This window comes from Apteryx mantelli, chromosome 18, assembly GCF_036417845.1.
Source record: "Apteryx mantelli isolate bAptMan1 chromosome 18, bAptMan1.hap1, whole genome shotgun sequence".
NCBI lineage: Eukaryota > Metazoa > Chordata > Aves > Apterygiformes > Apterygidae > Apteryx > Apteryx mantelli.
The window spans coordinates 13811412-13831130 of NC_089995.1; the positions used below are offsets into that span (position 1 = coordinate 13811412).

At 37.4% G+C, this 19719-nt stretch overlaps 1 protein-coding gene across 1 annotated transcript in view; it reads left to right on the forward strand.

Moving 5' to 3' along the window:
• VAPB (VAMP associated protein B and C) overlaps positions 1-19410 on the forward strand; it is a 37669-nt gene extending 18259 nt beyond the window's left edge. The window contains exons 3-6 of the mRNA XM_067307915.1: positions 6698-6801; positions 9770-9850; positions 11484-11660; positions 13808-19410. Coding sequence (XP_067164016.1) covers positions 6698-6801; positions 9770-9850; positions 11484-11660; positions 13808-13966 — 521 coding nt within the window. The 3' untranslated portion in view covers positions 13967-19410. The remainder of the gene's footprint in view (positions 1-6697; positions 6802-9769; positions 9851-11483; positions 11661-13807) is intronic.
• Positions 19411-19719: the final 309 nt, after the last annotated feature.

Sequence of the window (19719 nt, forward strand, 5' to 3'; positions counted from 1 at the left end):
TTGTAATATGACAAGATTCTAATCCTGTGAATCTTCTTGCATATGTTTACCTTTGTGCACACACTGAACTGTTGTCTCTGGGGTTTCTGCTGTGTCAAATTGAGCATGCATACGATTGCAGAATTGCGCCTCACTTGTAGTTAATCTCTGGAGAATGTCGCAGAGTGAGGAGGTAACTAGTGCAATGCAGTACCGACGGGGGGACAGGCGAAGCAGTTCTGCTTCAGAAGAAGGCTAGCTTGTATGCAGTAAGCTTTGAAATGACTAATATGTAAATGAAATAAAGCTCTCTAGAGAGGAATTGAGATTTCTGAAACTCAGGACAATTCCCAAGTAAAGCTGTCTGTCATCTATACTAGCTGCAGGCAAGCATATTAAATGCATACAAATCAATGAAGTGATAATGAAAATTAGCATGGTTCCTAGCTACAAATTATCTTTATGCTATGAAGATATGGATTCCTTTCATCTTTCCAATGAACTTTCAAAATTAAAGACTCTCTTCCTTTGTTTGCACATGTGGTGCTTTTATAAATGTCATCTTGATCTCGACTTTGAGTGTTTTCTTAAACTTTTGCTTACAATGACCCTTTGCTCTACCTTGAGCAGAACATAGTATAGGCAAGTGTTGTGCAAACCACCTTATGTTGTGCTGCCAGCATGCCAGCATCTTACTTGCTTTCCATCCCCACTCTTCCCAGCGACATACCTGATAAGGTATGGATCTAGTCCAAGACTTGAGTTAACGTATCCCATTATGAGAGATTGCTGTGCTGATGACCCTAAGTTATGCTTTGCTCTTGCCTATATAGCTTTGAAAAATTTCCCTTTTTGATAACTTCCTTTGTAGTCATTTACAATTTTGTTGATTTTGAAAGTTGCTTTGGTATATTTAATCACAGAGTTCACTTTTGTGATCAACATATTTTCATGCTGATATTAACTTAATGATAATAAATAACTACCCTAAAATGGCAGTCCTTATATTAATATTACATATTAAAATGCAAGCAGTACTCACATACCTAGTTCTTTAGATAATATGTTAATGTAAATTTATAGGTGGATATCTTACTGAATTCTGGGGTTATAAATGTTAGCTCTTAATTTCTTAAAACCTTCTAAATTGAAGCTGCCTTCTGCTGTGACAGAATTTCTCTTTAATGGAGCTGTATATATTGCATTCCCAGTAGCTCCTTTAAGCCACGCTTGGGACCTAATTTGGGGCTTGAAAATGGCACTGTCTTTGGTTCTGATACACAGAAGGGATCTTTAGGATTGACAGGAGGGATTGAAGGGGGGCTCTTTCATTAACTTACAGAACAGAATTGTTTTCAGATTCACAGGGAGGGAGGCAGATGTGTTTAACCTTTGCTTTGGAGTAACATTGCTTAAGAACAGAGAGCTTATTTTGGATTTAATAAAGTGTAATATAAATAGAATTTTTTTTTGCCTCTGAATCAGTTATTTTCAGTGATGTTGTTCAAGTCTTGTGCAAGGCATAAAAATAGCACTTTATTCTTCTATACCTAGTGAAAATACTACTGATGAGAAATTATTAGAATCTGGTTAATTCAGTAACAAATTCCGGGTATTTAACCTAATTGGGCTCTATTTACTATATGTAATCTGTCCTTCTGGGAATTGTTGACTGGCTTTAATGCAACCACTTGATAGCACTGGATCGGTACTGCACCTCATCTCTCAAAAAAATCAGTGCCGAAGTATAATGTCACGAAGCTCTGGAACAACATATTAGTTTCTCAGAATATTACTGACTGACGCTTGGTTTGGGGCAGCCTGTATCTTCCTTGCACTGGTAGTAATTGGATGCCTTTCTTACCTGCCTATGGTACTATATTTGCTATTTCAATGTAAGTTCTTGAGAAGATATTGTATCCTGAGATAGAAGCAGTTATCAGTACATTGTTCTAATTTATTTATGCTACTATGATGGCTCATTTAATACATGTAAAATGCTAGAAAAATAAAGGTTTCTATTTCCTAGTGGAATGTCTAATACTGGCTTCTAAAGCCATATCACAGCTCTTCCTAAATATCAGCACTTAAGGCCCTATCACCATGCACTGCTTGCTGCAATGTCAGGTTTGTAGCCTGTGTTTTCACCTGTTATATAATAACATGTAATTTTAACGGTTGAGTTTACATAACTGTCAGGAAGTGTGTGTGCACACTGTCATCTGATCTGATTGTGTTTGGTCTGAAGTACTCTGAAAACAAGGGTTTGCACACACATTCTGGTTTTATTTGTTTGTTTGTCTGTTTTCTAACATGGCTTATTTGAGCAAAGATATTTGGGGAGGTGGATGGCTTCTCAGAGGTTGAAATCTATATAAAATACATGAGTGGATTACAAAGGAAAAATGGAAGAAATCAGCAGATGCCGATGAGCCTGCAGATAGATGTGTAACATGGGGAGAGGTGATGCACAGATGGTGCCATCTGTGAGCAGTGTCCTGCTGAAGAGAGCAGGCTACCTGCACCTTCTCGAAACAGGGAGAAGCTGAAGTTACTGTTAGGGCGTTGCAGAATACCCTCCGGGGGTCTTTTCAGTCTTTGGTGAACTTGCCTGACTGAAAAGGCAGTTTGCAGTTCCTTCAGTATGGCGCTTCTGTAACTGCTCTTCAGTCGCAGCGTGTCTGTCCCCCTTCGCTAAGATACCAATCGATCGTGGATCGTCCCCTGGTGCTCCATGCGGTGCAGACCCACGTTCCAGCCCCGCATCGGCTGTGCGAGTCTCCCAAGGCGATGTCGTGGCAGCGTGCCATCCTCCCAGAGCTTCCAAGACTGTAGTTATTGCCGAGCTTTGTTGTGATTTTGCCATCTGCTTTGTAAGAGTGTGTCTGGATCTTCACAGATTCGGTGGTTTTTAATATTATTAAAATATCTGCAGAAAGAACTATGTAAGCATGTACAAGCATGAAGTGATGCGGTGGTTTCTGCTTGTATCTGTAAATGTGAGTGCCCTTTGTTTGCCTTCAGTGGAGCTGACCCAGATTACACCGATCTTGAGGTTTGCCCTCCAGCTGGTTGAGGCTTTTTTGTAAAGGCAAGATAAGTGTAGATCTGATCCATCCAGACTGTAAAGCATTTCATACAGTGCCACACAGAAAAATTTATTAATAAAGCTAGAAAAGACAGAAATAGGTTCACAGATTATAGAATGGGCTACTTAAAGAATAAACAATGATGTGGTGGATGGATAGCTTTTGAGATGTATTAGAAAGAAGTTACTAGTTACGTTTCTTGAGAGTGATTCTTGGTACTAATCTTGTTTAATGCTTTTATGAGCAGTTCTGGCACAAGAAGAAAGTACACTATAAACACTTTTAATGATGTAAAGTTGGGAGGCTGAAGATAACATGCAGCAAGAACTGGGTGTCCTTGAAGGCTGCAGCAGAAGAAACAGGATGAGCTTCATCGTAAAAAAAAATGCAAAATCATGTACTTGGAGAATAAAGTGCTTCTGCTGTAATTGCAACCTTGTGGAACAGAGGCGAGGGGATATTAGGGTGTTTTTGCTGATCATTGGGTGATGGAGATGCTAACATAACATGGCTATGAAAAAGACAAATGTAGGTGTGCACACAGGCTGGGTAATGGAAGAGCTTAGAAAGTGCAAGTGCTATTGTGCAAGGCACTAGTAAGATTTCATGGGTGTTTACTTAGAGTAACTTGTCTAGAGGAGTTCAAAGGAGAACAGGTGGAGAGCATGAATGGAGAGCTGGCCATAGAGAAGACAGATTGCGTTTGGCTTGGTTATTTTACCAGAAGGCCAAGAGTCACTGCAAGTGATGTCTTGGAATGTGTTAAAGGTACATGGCTCTTCCCCTTTGCTATTTAAGTGTAAGGGCAATATTGGTCCAAGACCGAGTAAACAGGCCATTGATAAATTTAGATGGAAACTAGAGGAAGGTCACTGGCTATCTGAGCAGTGAGATTTTTCTGTTCCTTCTCCTCCTCTTGGAAGGGAGTGCTAGAACCAGCTGGCTTTAAAAATAGAGGGCTGCCTGCTTCCATGCTGCTTTCTTGAAATTTCCTCCATCCCTCCTTGAGGAAGGAGGAGGCTTACTCTAGCAAAAACCTGAAGGGTGATGCTTCTGAAGTCGATATTGACTTCTGGCAGTAAACTGTGCTAGGAAAAGGAGGAGGATGGTAGGTGGTAACCACACACGTGTGCATGCGCACACACATACCCAAAATCTGCAGAGGTTTTTGCATGACATATGAGGGGATGCAACAGGAATGTGTTTGAAAACTGGAGACATTTTAAAACAGGATGTATGTAAGATTGGTCCTTCATGTTTGAAATTTGAGAGACACAACTGGGCTCAAAGTATTCCTAGAAAATACGATCTATCTTATGCTTACTCCATTGGTCTCCCAATGACTTCGCAGTTTTTTGCTTGTGGTAGCGTATTTTATGTATCCTAGCTGTAAGATGATCAATTTAGGCAAAGTAATATGTGTTTCAACCACCTTTTGAAATATCTTGGTACTAGTAAACTTGAAACTCGTGTTAATTGTTTATTTCTTAGAACAAAGGGTTCTAATGAAAGCTGGTCACGAGTTTTTGACCAGATGACTGATTTTATGAAGCATTTTGTAGAAACATAGGCTTTTCACATGAAACATAGGCTTTTCACATAGTTGTTATGTAAGGGATGGAATTTCCAGTCAAAACAAAAGACCCACATTTGACAGTAGCAAATCGTCTAGTAATCAGGGCAGTTCTATAGAGCTGATCTTTCCCAGAAACCCCCAGTAGTCTTTGAATAAATATTGAAATGGTTTGGTTTCCTCCTGAACAAAGTAGGTATTTTTGAGCTTCCAATCTGGCATACAAAACATTTGCTGAATAATTTGTGTCAATGTGGCTTTCATGTATCGATCTAAAAATACGAGTGCTAACAACATTTCTGCTGTCAAGCCCTCTGTAGCTGCCTGCTGTTCTGATTCAGTGAATGGAATTCAGAGCAGCAATCATTTGGCATTCAGGAATGGCTTCAGCACTATCACTTGGGAAATAATGATTTTCAGATGAGCTTATAGTTGCACTGGGCAAAGCAAACTGATAAAACTGCAGATCTGGAGAGGTTCCATAAACATTGGATGGTTTTGACTTCCCAGTTTGCTCTGACGCTTTATGTAGACTTGAAATAACAGCCATTTGTCTACTATAGGGGAAAAAATATTCTACAGCTATTTGATGCTGTATTGCCCAATTCTGTTTGGAGCAATAGTTTTAAAAGTAGTCAGTTAGTTTGCAGACACTTATTTTGGACTAGTATTTGATTGCTGCAAGGTGAGTTTAAAATGTATAATAGTTTTTAAAGCACTTCATTTGAGACAATTTGCTGTCTTCCTGTTCTTCTCACAGCTTTAAAAGGCATGTGGTTGTTGATGGCCACAGATTGTGTGCATAATAAAGATGGCACAGCCATAACATATTCTGCTTATTGAAGGAGGCAGACTGATTTGGCTTTTCTTCATTTATAATAAATGGGATCATTAGATACCATTTTTATATTACAAACCCCTGCAGTTGGTGCAGGTGAATTTGGGCACATAATTTTAATAGTACTGGTACATGCAAGTAATCCCAGTTCTTTTATATTAGCAGTAATTGCAGAATATGCAAGTCTGATTTTTGGGTTGTTCTTAACTTTTTGCAACATCTAGTGTATTTTACTTTGCTTATTTTTACATTGTGTGCTGTCTAATCTTCAAGCAAAATACATTCTGTGAATTGCACAGTAATTGAATATCCAAGTATAATTCGCAAAAATATAGAGGTTCTAAATGACCACTGTGATTAAAGAATATTCCTGGTAAATGAAATACACAACTCTCCATCTTGAAGTTACTTTAGTAGATTAATCCTTTCCCAAAAAAGGAGAGCCGCCCCCGAACACAGTCATTTTCTACTTAAATAAATTCCACCATGATTATGATTTTTGGATCGAGAGAAATACATTTCTTTTACACCTTTCAGAGGCAAAGTTTGTAAAGCATTTAACCCTAAACTTCCATAAACTTGGTAGCAAACTTTCCACAACTTGTTTTTGGAAGAGAAATAGTTGTACTTGATAAAACAAATATCATGAGGCTCTTAAACTTTCTAGAGGAAATTTCCATCCTGAGACTTGAACCTTGAGGTTTAAAATGTTTGACTTTGCCTGCCTCTATAGTTCATCTCAGGAACCATCAGCAATACTGTGTGTACAAGTAATTAAAATGCCTGCTTGTTGCTTGTTCCTAAGGGTGGAGAAAAAAACATGGTATTTTCTTTGAGAATTTTTTCTTCTGTCCCAGAAGATATGTAAAATATGCTGATGAGTTTAAAGATGAGTATAAATTGCTATTATTATCTTGCCATATTGTGTACAGAATATTGTACAGTGATCAGCATTTCCACAATTCTCAAACAAAAACATAGACAGGCTGAAGAAGTCTGTCTTAGTTGTGGGTTTTTTTGTTTGTTAGCTTGGTTGTTTTTTTAAGTCTTTTCTTTTAAGTAGAGTTTCTGATCCCAGCTGCTGCTTTTGTCTTAGGGCTATACAACAATCATTTCAATGTCTGTATTTCTTGGATCTTGTAACTGCATCATCAGAGGATGACAATGCATCAGAGCAATGCTAACAGTGCGTGTGGGGTTTTCTTGTTTTTCTTGCAGTGATGCTACAGCCTTTTGACTATGATCCTAATGAGAAAAGTAAACACAAGTTTATGGTTCAGTCTATGTTTGCTCCAGCTGATACTTCAGATATGGAAGCAGTAGTAAGTATTGAAATTAATTAAAACAGATTTATTTCTGATTATGTAAATTTTATAAGACCTTTTACTGCATTGCTTAAGTGCTGTTGTTGAACTACACTGGAATTTTCCTTGGAAGCTTTACCAGATTTATATCCTTGTGCACAGAAAAGTGTGTTCTTTTTATCTTCAGCCCCGTGATTCTTGTGCTAAAGACACAGCACAGAAAACTTAGTAGATGTCCGTGGTTGCTTCCTTAGGACTGTTAGTAGTGGGATACTAGGCCATGAAACAAATCTTAAGTACTTGTATTTTTAAAAAAAATGTGTGTGTGTGTATGTGTGTGTGTGTGTATATATATATATATATATATATATACACACACACACACAAAAGATTTTGTAAAAAGACAGACTTGAGCTATATATTCTAAGGATCTGATCTGTGGCATCTTTTAGATGTTACGCTTCTGTTTCCTCAGTCTCAGGTCTTCCCTTGAGCAGCTTCCTTTTCCCAGTGGGAACCAGGATGCATCAAAAGTATTGTGTTTTTCTTTATCTCCGCCTATGTGTGTTGTGGAACTGCCCTCATAGATCTTGTCCTGTGGATTACAAATGGGAATAACAGAAGCAGATAGGTGCTGAGGCAAAGGACAAAAGAAATAAGATGTCTCGCTACTTTAAGATGATTTGGAAAGGAACACAGCAACATGTCAGCTGGGGGCTTTCTGGTAACAGCAAGATTTTTGCTACTACAAGAAGGCATGAGAAAGCTTTCTTTGATCTAGCTTTTTTAATTTGAGAGAGTACTCAGTAGTTGTTGAGGACACAATAAAAAGCCTGTTGCTCTCTAAAGTGTGGGTTTGTGTGTGTGTTTGTATGTATGCATATAAATATGGAAAAAAGTTCAGAATATATGTTATGACTTTTCTACAGTAGCCTTTTCAATGTGCATCTACTGAACAGCTCTTTAAAATTTAAGAAGACTTTTCATTTAAACTCATCTGGGGAAATTTATGTAATTCAACAGTACCTTTAGACTAATTCCATTTAGGATTGCAGAATCTTGTAAATGCTGCCACTGCCGAGCCTCTTTAAAAGAGGAGAAAGCCGGTTTTTCAATAGAAGCCGGAAGGGTTCACTCTTTATTACATATTTGGTTTCATGGCATAGTAAAACATCAAAGGAACAGATTAAACTCCTTTTCTATTCTCTTTGAATACATACATGATCATATTAATTGTCGTAGAATTTTATTGTTATTATTATTATTGTGCTTGGCTTCATTTTTGACTTTCATTTGCTGTGCTTCATGAAGAACTAAGCCTTTTTCCCATGCTTTTAAATGTGGGAGGTAATATGAAAATGCAGGTCACTTTCCAAAATAGAAGTTGCACAGTAGTTCAAGCATAGAGGGTTTTTTTGTTTCTTTGTTTTTTTTAAAGAAGTTTAGGATTCAACTTCTGGAGCATGCTTGTGAATTAATGTCTTTTTTAGATATAGTAGAAAACGCTGCGGTTGACTTCAGTGTTGCATAATTTGTACTTCTCTGAGACCTATATTCTGCTTGAATAGGGTTATACCTTTAAAGCTTAGACACTCTGTAGAGTTAATTTACAAAGAATTCTCCTTTTTCAAAGAGATTTGTGGAACAGTATTTGTTTAATGTGCCTCAAAATAAGATCTGATGAGAGAAACACCAGTAGCGATAAAATTTCTGCATTGGTAGAAGGATTAGCCAGTCTGCCTCTCTTTAATTTTTACGAATTACTTTATACCATGAAAAATGTTCTGCTAGCAACAAATGTTTTTTGGACCTAAATGATCCTTTCAATTTCCAGAGCTCTCCAGACCAATATTGTTTTTTTTTCCCCTATAACACTTGATCAGTTCTTAGTTTTGTTACCACTCTCCAAATATCCTCCCAGTCTGGATAAACAGGTGAGACAAATTACTGGAGTACTATAAAGCTTTCAACACTTCACAGCCAGCCAGCAGGCTCAAAATAGAATTCTGACCTCAGCCACAGAGGAGCTGCAGAGCTGCTCTTCAGCTGCTTAGGATGAGTCAAATTCTTCAGGTTGCGCTGGGGTTAGCCATAACTTGACACCTACTTGAGATACGCTGAGCAATATCTTGCTAAACAAAGTACAGGCAAAGTGAAGAGAAGCATATGAAAACTCCGGGAACATAAATGTGGGCTCTTCTAACTATATATCACTACTGTGAACCAACCTTTTCAGTTCAGGGTTACAGCTGATACTGGGCAAGGATTTATAGCTGTGAATCCCTACTATGAATATTGGAAGAGAAACTTTATTATGGCATACTCCCTAATTGAAGGAGAGAGAAGGAAGAGAGGGGAAAGTTACCTCTTTCTGTGTGCAGTACATCCGTCGTTGTTGAGGAACTGATGCTGCAAAAGTAAAACCTAGCCTGTGAATCATGTATGTCCTTGCAAGTGTGAGGACTCTCCCTGGCCAGTGCGAAATGAAGAAGGGGAGGAACAGTCCTGTAATCTGTACCAGTCAGGAGAAAACTTGAAAGCCTCATTTGAAATTTGAGAAGTTTGAATAGGTACTCCAGCTGAGCAAAGACTTCAGAACTAACATTGTAGAGTTGGTTTACTGATTTTGGCTTTTGTTGCTTTTCCCTTTCTTTGAATGCCCTCCTCCTCTCTTTTCTTTTTTTGGTCTGGACCATAGCTCCCCCTGTCTGTGCTCATTACTCTGACACAGTTCCGTTTTCTCATGTGAATTAATTGTGTAAGCTTCAAACTGTTTAGAATGAAATACTCTATAGTTTCTGATCTCTCTAAGATACAACTCAGAGTTACGTATTTGTTTTTCATTTTTGATCATGTATGTTTTTATTGGTAACATGATAAACACCTATGGAGTTTTTCTTGAGTAAGGTGGTGTGATTCGTTTACGTATTATACTGTGTTTTCCATGTGTCTTATTATATCATTATTTAATATTTAATTTTTCAAGTGGAAAGAAGCAAAACCAGAAGAACTCATGGATTCGAAACTTAGGTGTGTGTTTGAGCTACCAGCGGAAAATGATAAGCCTGTGAGTATTTTCAACTGTGTTTTGAGTGATTTAACTTAATACCACAGCTAATTATGTAGAATGGCATGTTTATACAGACAGCTATATAAGCAAAAGACAGAACCCCTTGTTTCACTATCTGGATGACCATCACCCTTTGAAAACATAAAGTTAAAACTATTTAAAATCTTAGTGATGCTTAATATAACTAGCAGCTAATTTGGACAATGCAAGTGTAGCAATCACAAAAATTCTTGGAGTTGATCTTTGTTCACTAAGGATCATGTAGGATAAAAAACATTAAAATGCATGTATTTTGAAAGATGCTGATTGATGTTCCTAAAAGCTCTCAGTTTGTACCATAGAGGTTATAACCATCAGCAGTAAAAACTTGCCTGTCCAACACTCTTCCCTTTCCTTCCTTGATTTCAGCAGTGATTTCAGCAGGTAAAGAATTGGAAAGCTATCTGGGAAGACACAAATGCAGCTAGGGGTTATATTGCAATTAGCAATTATGATGGAGTAGGATCCTTGTTAGGGCCATGAAGGCACCAGCTAATTTCTAATGGAAGTATGTAGTATGAAATGTGGAACTGATACTGGATGGACCAAACCTAGAAATGTTTTCTCCTATGTGGCTACTGAAGGCACAAGTGTTCTACCTTGCACTGAGCAGCTTGTAATTACAGTCACGCATTGGTAAAATGGCACATTTGTAGGCTCGTTGTGTCTCGCCTACCTGCTCCAAACTGAACATTTGCCCTAGAAGTAGGTGCTTTTGTTTTAGTGTATTTTCCATGTGTCCAGTTTAGAGGTGTGACAAGAGGAAGGAAAGAATCTGAGTTATGTGAAACTTAACAGCAACTCTGTTCAGGAGTAATTTTTCTATAATCCCTAAAATTCATTTTGGCAAAACAAAGCACAAGTAGCAACAAGATTCTGTTACTTTATTGATAAAACCTTCTGGTTAATACTTTGGTGGTATTCTTGTTGGAGGAAGAGTGGTTTGTTTTTCTTCTTTAACTAGAGTTGGTCCCTTTTCATTTTGTAGTACACAACATACAGGGAATTCCAAAGCAGGAAAGGAAAGAAGTTTTGGAGCTCTGCAGCTTCTGTTCCTAACTTGGATTGAAAGTTCCTCTTTCACTGCAGAAGCACAGAAAGACAGAGAGGTGCTATCCAGCTGTGGGAAGTAAAGAGTGAGCGAACTGTAGCAGAGCAGTTGGGTGGTTCCTAACAATATGTTTGTTCTTGGAGTAGCTACTTGCGTTGTGCTTTGGGGAGGGAGAATGGAGGAGAGTCTTGGTGCTCTGTAAGCAGACTGTGAAGGTTTGGGGCCACAAAGCAGAGAGAGCAAATGGGACTCAAGTTCCCATTCTTGTTGTGAGGGATGTTCTACAGATGTTTCCTTGTTCAATATGCAGAGGCTGAAACTAGGGATCGTTCTGTCTGCGCTTACTGCTGCTGATCTGGTGGTTTCTTTGAAACAGGAGGGGGAAGTAAAGGTTGCAGAAAGAAAAACGGTGTTTATTTCTTTTAATACAGGCACGTTTCAGGTGTGCACAGACAATTTTACCTGATTCTCCTCCTGAATATCAGGTGTGTGGTGTGGTGTTAATAACTAACCAAAGATCACTCTGTCCTTTTTTAACAGCATGATATAGAAATAAATAAAATTGTATCCACAACTGCAACAAAGACAGATTCTTCTGTAATGTCTAAATCAATAAGTTCCTCTTTGGATGACATTGAAGTTAAGAAAGTAATGGAAGAATATAAGAGGCTTCAAGTAGAAGTTCAGAGGTTACGGGAGGAGAATAAACAGTTTAAGGTAAAGATGTTTTTTTTTTCCAGATACGCTTCTTTCCTGAAAAGATGCTTGAGGCTGAAAGGTTTGGTTACCTGACCATGGTACAATAGTTTAATATTGTCTATAAATCAAAAGAGAACTTAGGTTTCTTTCTGTAAATTCAGGAAAAAAAGTGCTGAAATCAGTGCTTCCTTTGAAAGCAGCATAAAACTCATGCAGTCAGAGAAACTGATTGGATAGCAGCCCAAAGTGATGAATTCTTTTTTTATTTTCCCACCTTATTTTCTCAGTCAGAATTAAGCATTCAGTGTTAGCTTTGGTTCTGTTCTCTCAAAGTGATGGGAGCTTGAGGGCAGTCTTGTGCCAGTACTGAATATTCAAATAATAGCACCTATAATATGCAGTAGAAATGACCAAAGTAACACTAATCAATAGGAAGTCTGCTTTCTGCCATATCTAGCACATTACCATGAAATCAAGTAAATTAGAAGCCTTTATCACCATGCTGAAATACTCTTTTACAGTATTTTCATTTGTTACTAAAGTTTAATTTCATAGATAATAGCACCACTGAAAACTTAACATTCATGACTATTCCGGCCCAATGAAAGAAACTCTATGTTCTGTCAGCTATGATGTTGCTTGTCTGGCTGAAGCATGAAGAAATTCTTTAAACGCTTCTAAATCAGTTTTGTTTTGCACATAGAAATAATATGTGTGTATAGCTGAGATGCAAGCTTAACTTCTCCTTGTGCTCTTTTGGCAGTGGCTCACAATACTATTAATGCCATATTGGGGGGGGGGGGTTGTTTTGTTCTGTTTTTTCAAAGCAGCCTTCTTGAATAAGTAGTCTTCAGGAGATATCTAGAATTGAGTTGACTTCTTACAATAATCTTTTAAAACTGTGAGCTGTTCCTCCCTTTGAAGTGTCAGAAATGTCTGTAAAATGTGAGAAGACAGTATGTTTAATGACTGCCAGCTACCAGGTGTTGCCAGACTAGAGGCACAGTCAAAAGAAAATTAAAATGTTTATCAATGAAAGTACCATATAAGTAAGCGACGCTTTATTGTTTACAAAAATCAATTGTCCCCTACCCAGATTCCTAGTAGTAGTGAGATACCAGGTAGTCTGTGACACTTAATATTCTCCTCCAAAAGTTAGGTGCTCCTTTGAATTCAAAAGTGAGCAACACTGACATAGATTGATTTTTTTGAATTTCTCTTCTCCATCAATTTTAAAGGCTGCATTAACTCTTATTATAATTTTATTTCTTGACTGTTTTTTTTTTATGCTTAAATTGGAGGATGTTGCTTTAGTATTTTATACTTTCACACTCTAATGTTGTCTCATGTAGTAAAGCCTAACACTTGCGTCAGCTGAATACAAGTTAGGTCACAAAAGGCTCGTTCTGCCAACCGCTGAAGTTCAGTCTGTGTGTGGAATGGAGTGTGTTAACACGCAGCTGCGCTGCACAACAGCTTAGATCAAGAAGTGGGGAACATTAGCTCCTCTTGAAATGGTAATAGCCAGTGTTATGAAGTTGCTTTATCCGTTGTCTCATACATCTTTAAATCAAGAGATCTGTTAAAATCATACCAAAGAAAAGTCTTAATAAGTACCATTAGTTTTGAGATACTGTCAGAATGTCAGTATATATATGGTGGGGAAAATAGATTTCCCTTTAAATGCTTGGGGAACTTGCTTGTGAAAACCCCAGCTCGCTAGAGGAATAATGAGTATAATTCCCTTACAACTGTACGTTTTTGCAACCTATCTTAACAAGCTATATTGAAAAGCATTTTCTCCAACAGCACTATATTCACATACAGAGCAAGACCAACATCTTCATGCCATTCCCTTCTTCACTGTTTCTGATGTTCTGGAGCATTCTGCAGACTGTGGACACGTTTCTTGCAGGCTTCCTTGTCCCTTCCCTTGTTACCTTAGTCAGGAGGAGAAAACTTTTAGAGCATGTGGTTTGCTTTTTGCCAGCCAAGTAGATACAAAGTGCCTCTGCTACCTCACTGCCCTCTCCTGCTCAGGTTTATCTAAGAAGTAGAGCTGTAAGTTAGCTTTACATAAGCATTCCCCTATTTCATTATGCACACTTGGGTGGGTAAATACTAATGCTTTTTTCAAAAGAAATAATCCACATACCTTCCTTTAGGAAGAAGATGGACTTCGGATGAGGAAGGCACCCCAGACAAACAATCCAATATCTGCTTCTGCAGCTGCTGTCAAGGAGGAAGGGCTCAGCTCCAGACTACTTGCTTTGGTGGTTTTGTTCTTTATCTTTGGTGTAATTATAGGAAAAATAGCCTTGTAGAGGCAGCATGCTGGGAATTGTAAATTGGTTTGATGGTTCTGCCATATCATTGGATTAAATTTATTCATAACAATGTTTAAAAAAAATTAATGTATGACATCTCACAGGTCTTGCCTTTAAATTACCCCTGCACAAATATTATGTAACATAATCTAGAAAGTTTAAAATGTACAATGAGTGAATGAAAGAGAATATTCTTCAGTGATGAATGGGGGGGAAAAATCGTGATTTAACACTACAATGGAATATTGTATATGTCATTTTAAACATTCTTAGACCCTGGTACATGTTGCTGGATTACCTCTTTTTAAAAAAAGAAAAATAGAAAAAAACTATTCCTCCACTGCTGGAGCTGGCCCTATTGGATGTTTGGAGCTGGGTTAGGCAGGAGGTGTTGATAACTTCTGTAAAATATGTTAATCCACCATTCTGCTCATAAATTTAACAGTTTCTGTCAGTGTCTTCAACTCTGTGCAAGTTACCAATTTCTTGGCACTTAAATGAATAGTGAGAAGCTGAAAAGAATTGTATGTGGCAATGCTGAATGTGCTAGGCATCATTAAGAGGCATATATTGACTGGTCTGACGCTCATTTGGAATAAAGGTCAATGCCGCCTTCTCATAAAGGGACCAAGCTACATTGCTGTTGGTTCATTTAGTTGAATTAAAATGTTATTCAGAGATGTTTAATGCATATTTAACTTATTTAATGTATTTCATCTCATGTTTCCTTATTGTCACAAAATTGACTAATACTATATGGTATAAAAAGGCACCTGTTTTAAAGCCAGTGACTAGAACTAAAAATTTGCTGCTGTAGTGATGCGAGATTCTTCTGCCTCCTGGTGTTTTGGGCACTACACAATTGTTGGAGTTTTGATCATCTGAGCATTGGTGAAACAGTGGTCAGGAAACTGTTTTTGTATGTAAATAAGTCTATCTAGGGGAAAAAAATATTAGTAGTAAACTAGTTCTATGCCGTAAAAAGACCAATCCTGTTTGACTATGTAGCATCAAAAAAAAAGAAAAGAAAAGAAGTTAAATAAAGCCCCCAAATTAAAGTTTCTTTTGTTACTTTTGTCATGTTCTCACAGTTTTAGAGGGGGGGGGTGGGAAAGAACAGTATTCTCTGCCAACTTAGTTTGCTTATGGCATCAGGAGACTGTCAGTCTTATCTCAGGATGATTTTTTTTTTTCCAGCCTAATTTTGATTTCTAAAATCAATCCAACTCCATCCTAAGCCTGATATACATAAGCGTTGTTCAAAATAATCATACTGACTGCTGACGTACTACATAACTTCCCATTTTTCAGTTGATTGGATTCAGTAGTCAATACAGTTGATGGTATATTGAAAGCGAGGCTAAGACAGTTGTGTTTCTAAGCATACTTTTATTACAAAATACATAAACTCAATATATTTTAGCATGTTGAACTTCAGTAGATGAAATAGTTTTTTGAGGAAGTAAATCCCCGTATATTCATAGATGTTAGATCCAGAAACCATCAGTGACATGCCAGTCTAGCGTAGCATACCAGAGTTTATATAACACCCTTCAGGATTAAGATGCGTCTTTAAAATGTGGCTTCTTTCTTTCCTTTATCGTTCCTGTGATTCTTGAGGAGACTGTTCGGGCTGCACTCTGTCTACTACACTCTTACTGCATCATTGACCTTTATATTTATTTCACGTGTCTCAAGGGTTTCCTGCTTTGCAAGTGCAAATAAGCAAAATTTTATGTGAGGTTTAAAAAGAAAATTGAAAAAAATTCTCACTGGTGTGTTCAGCTTATGAACACAACTCTGTGGAAGCTTCCTCTAGAAGAGCCAACAGAAATGAGTATCTTGAGCATTTTAAAATGTTAGTGCCTTGTCTGCTTAGGATGGAAGGGACAAAGCAGTTAAAGTTGCTTGTAAAGGCAGAGAAGATGGGAGATGAGCTGGAAAGAAAGAAGCAGTGAGTTCAGCGTGACAAATTGGGCAGAACTGATCAAGAAAGCGATACTTTCAGGGCATTAGAAGCTAATGGAAGCTTTTACAAGAAGCATTTAAAAGGAGTCTTTTCAAAAAGATAAGGTTGTAACTGATGTTGTAAAATAAGTTTTCATGGCTTTGAAGAATATTTTTGAGGAAAACCTTGACTAAAGGGAGACTGAACTCTATCCAGTGGGTTTTTTTGGAGGCTATAAACATTCTGACCTTGCTAAAAATGTGTTTTCTGAAGAGCTGAATTCCTAATTTGCTTTTCTTAAAAAAAAAAAAAAAAAAAAAAGATATTAACTTTTCTGAGAGCACTTTGTCCTGCTGGAAAAAAAGCCCTAGAAAAGCTTCTTTTCAAAAGGTGGAAGATTGAAGCTTTAACCTGGTTTCTTGTGGGGATATCTTTAATAATGTTGCAGGCAAATGTCACACACAGTTAGCTACCACAAATGATTTTGCTAGCAAAGGGAGCTTCCAGATGAAGAAAGCCAGCAGTGTGTCTCTCCTTTTGGTGTTTAATAGCTGCACTCCTCAATGATCTGTGAAAACTTGGAACTTAGTTATTTGTGAGCAAAGTTGTTTCTCTTGTTTGTATTCCAGAAGTACACAGAGGCCAGGAAAACACTCTCATGCTCTAGATGCCTTACAAATGTGATTGAAAGAGACCACCAAAGAGAGGACCTTGGTTTAAATGGCTAGCTAAGGATGTACTGGTAACAGCTGCAGTCTCAGCTGGGGCTGACCCACACTGTCAGTCCTAAACCAGACTGTTAAATGGAATTTTTATATTTTGGAACTTGACAAAATTCTGAGGTCTTTCCTTCCCATTTTTGACAACAGCCTAAAGAGATAGTAGCACTGAATTGTCTGGATAATGCTTTGTTTTCGCTGAGCTTAAAATAAAATGAATGATCAGTGGGAACCTTTTTACTTGTCCATTTGACCGATCCCTTCTTTCTCATGCAGCAGAAGGAAAACTATGGATGTTCCCTGGCAAGGTTCTTAAAAGGCTAGTCTTTGGGTATATTGCCAAAATCATTTCTATATTGGGTATATGTTCTTAAGCCACTGGGATTTTTGTAAGTTGTACTTTACATGATGACACCAGAGCAAATACTTTCATCAAGTGTTCATAGAAAGTGAATTATTCTGGAGGGCATTATGTATCTTAGGAAGCTATGCATGAAAAGAGTTTATAAATAATATTATTGTCTGGTGTTCTCACATGACACCAGATGTTAGAAAACAGTGTATAATTGATACATGATAGTAGAAATCAAGTTATTAATCTAATGATTGTTCTTGCCATTCTTTTCAGATAGCTACTTGCATATACATGTACTGTTAATTTTTATAAGAGCCAGTAGAGGCTGCTTAGGTAGTCTTCCCTTTCTGGATATTTGCACTCTTGTCTGTCCTTTGGGCCCCCTGTATGAATAGGTTTCTAAAATGTCGTGAAGCCTAATAATGGGAAAGGAACAGAAAACAGTTTCTACTATTTTCACATAGTTATCCACATCTTAAAGGAAATCTTTTGTGCATGAATGATAATAACTATTTCTCTACATTGGCAGTCATCAAATATGAATGCACAACTATAACAAATGCATATGCAGGCTAGGCACCCAGTTTGGTGGTGGTGTTGAAGAGCCTTAGGAATCAAAGAGCAAGATAATACCATGTATGTAAAACAGAAAGATTGATGATTGATTACTATAATATAATTTTCTAAAAATATGGGATTGTAATTGCTTGACAACAGTACTCCATGCTACTTTTTTCTCCTGAAATGCTGTTAGTGGGATAAAGTTGGAAACTCACTTTGCAAATTGCTAGAGTTTTTTCTCACCAATAAACTATAAAGGGTTTCTGTTCCCTGCACATGTACACTTGCAATTTTTATTATAATTTTGATTTAGCAGCCAGGATATTTACATAGTGGTCCCCAGTTGTGCACCTTGTGATGATGGATTTTTACTATCTTAAGATATTTAATGTTGCAGTTGCCTAATGCAAGAAAACTCTATACATGTCATCCCTTGTTCTTAGAAAACGTGTTTGGCATTTTCATCTCAATGGGAACACCTCCTTAATTCTTAGGCACAATAGTGACTTAACTCTAATGTTTTAAGCTTTTGAAGCTATACTTATTTTGCTCCACATGGTGTCCTGAAACGCCATATCCTGAGTTTTGTTTTCTGTATAAAGTCACTGAGATAAAAACACAACCAAAAATCCCTACGTTTAAAGGAAAGAATGTGTAAAACAAGCACTCCGAACTTCATGTTTGCGGTAGCTGGGTTACAGCTACAGTAGCGCTTCACGGCAGCACTAAAGGTGCTTGAGTTGGAGAGCCACTTTTTCATGCCATTTCAGTCTGGGTCAGCGTCCTTACTCCAGTCCTCAAGTGAGCACGTTGAGAGCGGGCAAGTGGTGAGTGAACTATATTCATTTTCAAGGAAAAAATATAAGAACAGCATCCCAGAAAATGGAGGGAGCTGGGGGACGGGAAGGAAAGAGAGGATTGAGTTTAGATTGTTCATCTGCATGAAACTGTGTGCAGGTAGTTAATGAATGTGTTCTGTGTGCTGCTCTCAGTTGGCCTGTGCAGATACAACACAAACACTGTTTGTCTGAAGTCGGAGCATCTGGTGATTATCCAGAAATGAAAATGTTTGAAAATCTTTGAGAAATTAGTGGATTTCTATACTGCTAATATGTTCTTTAGCTACAAACCGAACAGGTCAAAAATCCTATTGTAATTCCAAGTATATGTTTTCCTCAGGATATGGACTCTATGGTGTCTTCTAACCTTGTACTCTTTTTGAAAGAAGATGAATTATAACAAAAATTTCTCCAATGTTTAAGTCTTTAAATGTGCACATTTGTACAAATTTCAGTGTACATATCTGAGAATTTTTTTTATGATTCAGAAACACTAATATAAAAAGAAGAAAGTAATCTGTATAGGGGTGAGATTAGTTCAGTACTGTACTGAGAAGTTATTCTTTGTAATCAGATACATGCCTATAAACTTAATATACTGATTAGAAAATATTTGTGTAAACCAACATTTAGGCATTTTAGAAAGAAAAACAACTACTGAGCAAGGCTGCTGGTTCATATAGAGTGAAACCTAGGTGGTCTGTAGATTGAATTGATTAAAAGATGACAACAGAATATAATGCTGGTATAAATCATCTGTTACTGCTATATAAATAGAGGGATTTATTGTTAAAGCGGGGTGATGCAGATCCTTTGACCATGTCCAGTTAAGATTTCTTTATGTTATGCTGACAACTTCATGTGTACTTTATCACTTTGTCTAATGGGTGTCAATGCAAAAGTGACACTGTTCATTGTACTGTTTTTTACTTTTGTTTTGATTAGCTTCAAAGAACAAAGTAATTGTGTGTTTCCACTACTCAAAACTGCTTAACTATAAAGTTTGTTTGTTTTATTAATGGGTTGATTTTTCTTACTGGATAAATGTAGGTTGTTTTTTAAAATAACACAAGTAAGAGCCAGCCAAAAATCTCACATGTAACATTATAATAAGCATGCATTTACACACTACCAAAATGACTATGTGTGTATCATTAACTCCGGCGTTTCCTGTGACTTCCTTTCCTTTTACAGAACAGCTTTCAGATTTTTTCTTTCAAGAGCAAAACTTTGAAAACTACTAAACTTTCATGTAGATCGTGCTGCCTCCCAATTTAGGCCTAAGTTTATCCTGAGGCTTCTGCATGAATGAGACCTAGAAGAAAGGA